General features: G+C 49.7%; 3 protein-coding genes across 3 annotated transcripts, besides 5 other annotated features; all 3 read right to left on the bottom strand.

Annotated features, from left to right (window-relative positions):
- Nucleotides 1-6,454: a sequence feature (heterozygous, non-Esmeraldo-like haplotype).
- Nucleotides 85-117: a sequence feature (AT_rich).
- On the bottom strand, nucleotides 302-1,342 carry Tc00.1047053511901.30 (hypothetical protein, conserved; the record flags this gene model as incomplete). The annotated part of the gene is made up of 1 exon (XM_799576.1): nucleotides 302-1,342. One exon carries the CDS (start codon nucleotides 1,340-1,342, stop codon nucleotides 302-304), a length of 1,041 nt encoding a protein of 346 aa, XP_804669.1.
- Nucleotides 1,589-1,608: a microsatellite.
- Nucleotides 2,508-5,396, bottom strand: Tc00.1047053511901.20 (hypothetical protein, conserved; the record flags this gene model as incomplete). The annotated part of the gene is made up of 1 exon (XM_799575.1): nucleotides 2,508-5,396. One exon carries the CDS (start codon nucleotides 5,394-5,396, stop codon nucleotides 2,508-2,510), a length of 2,889 nt encoding a protein of 962 aa, XP_804668.1.
- Nucleotides 5,444-5,517: a sequence feature (T-rich).
- Nucleotides 5,627-5,647: a microsatellite.
- Tc00.1047053511901.10 (basal body component, putative) lies at nucleotides 5,730-6,454 on the bottom strand (the record flags this gene model as incomplete). Its single annotated transcript, XM_799574.1, has 1 exon — nucleotides 5,730-6,454. A coding segment is annotated over one exon (725 nt), but the record flags the coding sequence as incomplete, so codon positions are not given.

The raw sequence follows: 6,454 nt of genomic DNA, 5'->3' as shown, positions 1-6,454 counted from the left end.
GGGGGGGGGGGGGGTGATCAAGACGCATGCACAAAGGAGCGCCACACACGCCAAGAAGCGGAAAAATATCACTACTGCTTCGCCAAATATATTATATTATAGATATATAATATAAATGTACATTCATGCATGCATACATGCGTGCATATTCCTCTTCTCTCCATACCGCGTATTATCATTATTATTTTTTTCTTTTTTTCTTCCCTCATTCCCTCATCCATCCCGTGCCCTTTTTGGCTTCTTCTTTTTTCCCCCTTTTCTTTTTTTCCTCCCCTTTCGGTTTGGCTGCCTCATTCTTTCATTACTCCGCTCCCAACTTCAAACGACGCCGCTGCTCTTCTTCCTCACGCTCCCGTTCACGGGCCTGGTCACCAAATATATCAAAGTTCGCCGGTGGCTTTGGCGAGGCAAATTCTTCGTGCTGATCGTCGCTTTCAACAATCACGCCCGGCGTCCGCATCTCGCGGGTGCACTGCGCTGGGGAAGAGAAACCCCACAAAAGGACACCAATCTTGCGCGTGTGCCAACGGCGCTTGTAGGTCTCGGAAAAGAGATCATAGTGTGGGCACATTAATGAAACGCCCGACAGCCACGGGTTAATACTTTCCTGTACATAATTCAGCAACCAGTCCAGAACAGTTGGGCAGAGACGTGCGTACCACGGCACCTCTACGCTTCCCGAACTAATCCATGAGCGCAAAACTCGTCCAGAGTGGAGTTGTCCCACCGCCACGTTACGGTCCCGTTCCCGCACATAATAAAGTACCGCCGGGTTGAACGCAATAATGACTGTATGCTCATACATATAATCTGGATAGCGGCGGTACAAATCCAAAACTTTGTCTGCGCAAAGCCGCGCTCTCCGCATTTCCTTGATTTCAATGAGCATCTTGAGTTTGTTTTCCCGACAAAACAGGAGCGATTCCTCTAATGTTGGCAGGCGTATTTGTCCTGTTGGATCGGCTTGAAACGGAAGACTCTTCAGCTCGTGAAGTGTGAGCTCATCTATGCGCTTTGTTGTCTCCACCCCTTTCAGGTGACCATTACAAGAGAAGTCATGAAATATGGCGAGTTCGTTGTCTTTCGTCAACCGCACGTCGACCTCTATGCCGGCCGCACCGCGCGAAAGGGCGTACTTAAAAGCATCCAGTGTGTTCTCTGGCACTCCCGGCACACCTCTGCAGCCGCGATGTCCAAAGACACATGCCCCCCAATCGAGGCGCGATGGCCCAGCAGGAAGCTGAATGTGCCGCACGTACGCCCAACCAGCTGCCACCGCCAAGCTGGACGCTAGTAAAAGACTTTTCATTGAATATCTGAGGAATTCCTGCGCCGGAAACATCAAAACACGTATGCATTTGCATCACAAGAAAAGGGAAGAGAAATAAATGAGGGAAAACACAGGGCGGGCGAGCAAGAGAGAGACAAAAGGGAATGGTGCAGACAGGAAAAAAAAGAGAAAAATGACACATACACACACAGAGAGAGAGAGGCACACTGCGAAACTCCCATGTCTTTCGGCGAGGCAAGAAAACACAATATGCGTCTGACTGAGAAATTTTCCTCCTATTCCTACAAAAAGACACGGAACAACAACAACAACAACAAAAGAAGATCACAATTCATTTTGATGGGCTCAACATTTCCCACTTCAGAAGGGGTTGAGTCCACATGCATACATCAACGGTGGGCAGTTTGGGTCACAAAGCAATCCATGATAGCCGGGCTCGCCGTAACCCCGCAAAGCAGCAGGTTTTTCCCGGGGTCCCACAACCGTCGGACTTTCCTCTGCGTGGAGAGTAGTCGTCGTCGGGGGCTGAGCGAGATGGACGAGACAACTACTCCTCGCCATCCTCCAACGCGGTGTCTTTGGTAACCAATCCAATCATCAAATTGTAAACAAACAGGTTGGATCGATGAATACCCCTGCCCTTTTATTTGTTCCTGTATAGATGCACATCCCTCAACAAAATTCAAAAAAACAAAACAAAACACATGCACGCACACAAGCTGAGAGTGCAAGCATTGAGATCGCCGGGCTCTCAGACCCACCAATGGGAATAAGAGTGCAAGTGGAACACGCGGAGTCAAAATCCCTTCCAATGGCTTCCCTCACCGTTCCATTACATCCATTCGGGCTCGGCATTCCAAACGGGACATTCCTTGGGACCCCTCCCGAGTCTCCAGCTGCGGAAGCCCTCGCCAACGGCTGGGATCTGCAGGGGAGTAAAAGTGCTGCCAAGAAACAAGGGAGAAACGAAAATCAAACACACAAAAACACCTCATTCTTCTACTCACCTCCCCCAACCTTTCGCATGAGCCCCACAGTATAACCTCCAGAAAACACCAACAACAAAAATTGTGAAAAATATAGGCAAGCATTCAACCCTCCCAATCTTTCCCTCAACAAGCCATGTTCACTCCAAAAAACAACAACAACAAAACGACCACAATCGAAAACAAAACTGGAAGCATTTCTTTTTTAGTGGCGCAGATGACACCAACTACTATCGAAATGGCAAGACAGGAATCGCATCCCGGTGCCTCACCTGCGCCAGAACGTCCTCCAGCTGCAGTCTCATGGTACGATCGCCGCCAGAAAACCATTGGACCATATCCACAGTGCAGTAAGTTGCGTGATGTGTTTTTACCCACTCCAATCGCTGTTCCCTCTCTTCAATAAATCCGGCCTTCACAAAGCTTGAAAGAAGATCCGGTAGGACGAGTAGAGCCTTGCCAAATGTGGCCCCTACTTTTTGTTGAAAACTCTGTGCATCCACTGAAAGTTGCATAATGAAGGCATCTGAAAGCTTCTTCTTGGCCAACCTACAGTATTCTCTCAACAATGTCATCTGAACTGCAAAGATAAGGCGTTTCATAAATAGTTGCTCCAGCTCTGGCGTCGGCATCGTTTGACGTTTCGCGTTAAGTAGTCCCATCTCCTCCACAACTTGTTTCACGTAGAGACTTGCTTGCACTTCCTTTTCGCTTGCCCGTAGTTTACTGATGCTCTGAATGACGTTCTCCATGGGAAAAATGGCCTGACATAAACGATGAAGGCCTACATGCAACAGTTCCTCAGCAGCAGCCTTCATGCTATTGCAGCGTTGAAGGCGTTGTTCCACGGTCACCTGGGGCAGCAACGGGGCAACGGATCGTATGGTCGCCTCCAGAAGATGAACAAGCGTCACGCATGATTGTCCTGCCACTGCCCGGCTAACAAGAGCGTATTGATGCGTCTGGCTTGTCATGAAGTTGTGGATGCGGCTCCAAACACGTGGAGGAAAAGATCCGTGGAGGTCATCTTCCGTAGTAAAGGAAGAAGGGGAGGTGGAAGAGACAGCGGCAGCTGTATATTGTCGCGCCGCCCTCTCTGCCCCTGCACGCATTTCAATAAGTGTCGCTTGTGTCGACTCGCTCAAATCCACCTGGTGCTCTAGTCGCACTGCCCGGGAGATCGAAACAAAGTTATCCGCTGCCGTGTAAACATATAAACTAACAAGATCTTCTGCCCAACCAAGTGTCTCCGTTGCTAACGGTGCAAAGCGTGCTACAATCCTCGCAACGTATTCTAGCAACGTGTTCGCAACAGCAACGGATGACGCTGTTAGCATGGATGGTACTCCTTGCGCCCCGCGACGGGCAACGTCTTCGCGAAAAGACTCCGTCTGCACCATATGCGAGGTATCCTGCAATGTCAACATATGGGTGGCGTAGAATGGATTCTCGTGACTTCCCGGAGCGTCAATGGAGGCCTCCGTGAGATACCCCTTCACTTCCCGCACCGCGCAACGGTACGTCTCGGGCGGCAAAGGCAACACAACCTGCAGTTCCAACGCGCTCACCCCACCCACAACCCAGGCGTCCTCAGCCATAAATTTTAAAATCTGAATGGCCTTCGGTTCCTGAAACTGTTGCGTCATGTATCGCACTAAAGACGCCTTTACTTGCGTCCGAGCGGCGGCTTGTCCACTCTTCTCGAGACCCAATACAGAAATAGACTCGATTAGGATGCTGACTACAAAAAACAGGTGCAGAACCCGCTCCACGTCAACCGAACCCAATTGCAACTTGTCCAGCACAAGAGCAATCTTCTCCACCAAATCCTGTCCAAGTTTATGGCCTACTTTTGTGATCTCCTCTAGCGCTGCAGCGTGCAGTGTAGCAAGCGGGTAATCTGCGCGACTGGAGTCTTTATGCAGTTTGCGCACGGTGGCAAACAGAAATAAAAAGTCCATTATTTTGGCGGACATTTGACAAAGACAAAGCATCAGATGATCTGGGTGAATTGCCGCGGCAATATCAGCGATAGAGACGTCCTCCTCCTTGATGTCAGAAACTTCTATAAGAGACTTTGTGAGAATGTACACTGCAGACTTCCACAACGTCTTTACGACAAGAACACAAACATGATCGGATGTTCCAAGCGCGTATGAAGCCTCAAATGCATTGCAATATTTTGAGGGGATAAACTTTGCTGTCAGGCATTCCGTAAGTGAAACTTCTTGACAACGCTTCAGTGTTTCCTTGTTATCACGGTACTCCTTCCACTCGTCGATAATGCGGCCCATGCAGTGCATCTTTTGAATGCGATCCTCGTGCTCAATATCACCATGCTGCTGAAGCAGTTCCGCCGCTTCGAAAATTTTACCACCTTCGATAAGCGTCATGAGCTGACTGCGTTTCCAATAGAGTTGTCGCATCGCCTCAAGAAGAGATAGCGTAGCTTTGCAGTTGCCGCGTTTGCGGTGATATGCCAATATTTTCATTTGTTCCGCCGCCGCATTCTTTGCCTTGCGAATGACATTGCGTCCCTTCTTACAATCGCTGGATGTTTCCAGGAGCCGGTCGTTAATAAGTCTTATCTCCTCTACGCCGCTAACAAACCCTTTGCTGTTTGCAAGCACACGCTTCTTAAGCGTGGCGCTCACAAGATCACACTTCAGCCGCAGCTCACGTATTGATGCCTCCGTTGCCTGTCGTTGCAGTTGCTGCAGCTGCAGCTGTGTATCATCACCGCCATGTCCCCTACCATCGACAAATTCCATCTGTGTGATTTCGTATTTCATCGCCTCATAGGACTTGTCAAAGTACTTCTTGTCAACGTGCTCGTGCAGCTGCTGGTCGGTGAGAGGTTCCTCCTCCTCAGACTCAAAATCCGTCGCCTCCGCCGCAGCGACACGCTCACCGCGCTCATTGTCTATCTGTGCACCGTACCGCAGCTGAAAAAGGCGCCGCAACGTCCCGGTACGACTCATCACGCCGTTTTGGCCTGGCACGCGCAGCCTTTCAACAGGAATGCTGCGCAGCACATTCTTCGTAAGCTTCAGTCCCTTCTTTGCCCCACGCATAGCCCCTTTCCAGGCATAATGGATCCCATCCCGCACTTCATCCATGGCCGTTTCTGCTGCTGAAAGAGCGACAGCGGATAAAAATGGAGTTTAAAAGGGAAGAGAGAAAATAACAATAATAAAAAAAAATGGAAAAATAAAGTGGAAAAGAGGGTAAAACAAAAAACTTCAGATCAAAAATCAACAATTTAAACTCCACCTAAAAACAACTGCCAAAGCCATCATTTCATTCTATCCCCCAACAACAGCAATATGGAATACACACACACACACACAGAGAGAGAGAGAGAGAGAGACATACATGCGGCTCCCTCTCAATCCCCCAACAAAAAAAAAAAAAAAATGTATCACTTGAGCAGTTAGCATCAAAAAAACCCGTCAGCGATCATTTTTGTATAACAATCCACTTCGGTTGATGTCTTGTTCATGCATTCGACGGCCCACCTCTAGCTGTTCCTGTTGCTTGTCAAAGCAGAGCTGCATGAGTTGCTGCGCACTGCGCATCTCCTCAATTTTTTCAAGGAGGTCTTTTTCCCGCAAACGTGTTTCTGCAAGGGTGACTTCCCCAATGTTTTTAAGCGATTCAAGATTGGCACAACGTTCCTTCAATGCCGAGTTCTCAGATTTACGTGCCTGAAGTTGGCTGGAGAGTTCAGCTTCTCGCTTCCGTGACTCGGCAAGCTCTTTCTCAAGAACAGCAATTTTCCTTCTGTCGTTGTTTGTCTGACGATCCAACTGTTGTTTCTCCGATTCAACCGCGTTCAGTCTCTTCGTGAGCTCCGCGACGCGCTCCTCCATTCGACTGTGCTGGGAGGCAGCCGTGTGATTGCTCTGCTGCGCCCCTTGTCGTGCCACCGAAAGCTGCAGCTGCAGCGACTGAATCTGCCGCCGGAGCTCTTCTATTTGTCTATGAAGCGTCTCTTTGGCGGCGGTGAGCGCAGTCAACCGACGGCTCTCCTCACGGGCCCTCTCGCGCTCGCTTGCCAACACATTCTCCTTTTCCTGCAGGACTTGCTGCACCGCCGAAAGTTCGCTGCGCAACTCCCGCACCTCCACCTCGCTCTGATTATGCTCCACCGTGCATTCTTCAAGACGCCGGCGGA

The sequence above is a fragment of the Trypanosoma cruzi genome, genomic scaffold (genome assembly GCF_000209065.1).
Source record: "Trypanosoma cruzi strain CL Brener 1047053517187 genomic scaffold, whole genome shotgun sequence".
NCBI classification, from domain to species: Eukaryota; Euglenozoa; class Kinetoplastea; order Trypanosomatida; family Trypanosomatidae; genus Trypanosoma; species Trypanosoma cruzi.
The sequence above is the reverse complement of the archived record's forward strand: the minus strand, read 5'-3'. Positions and strand labels throughout refer to the sequence as shown.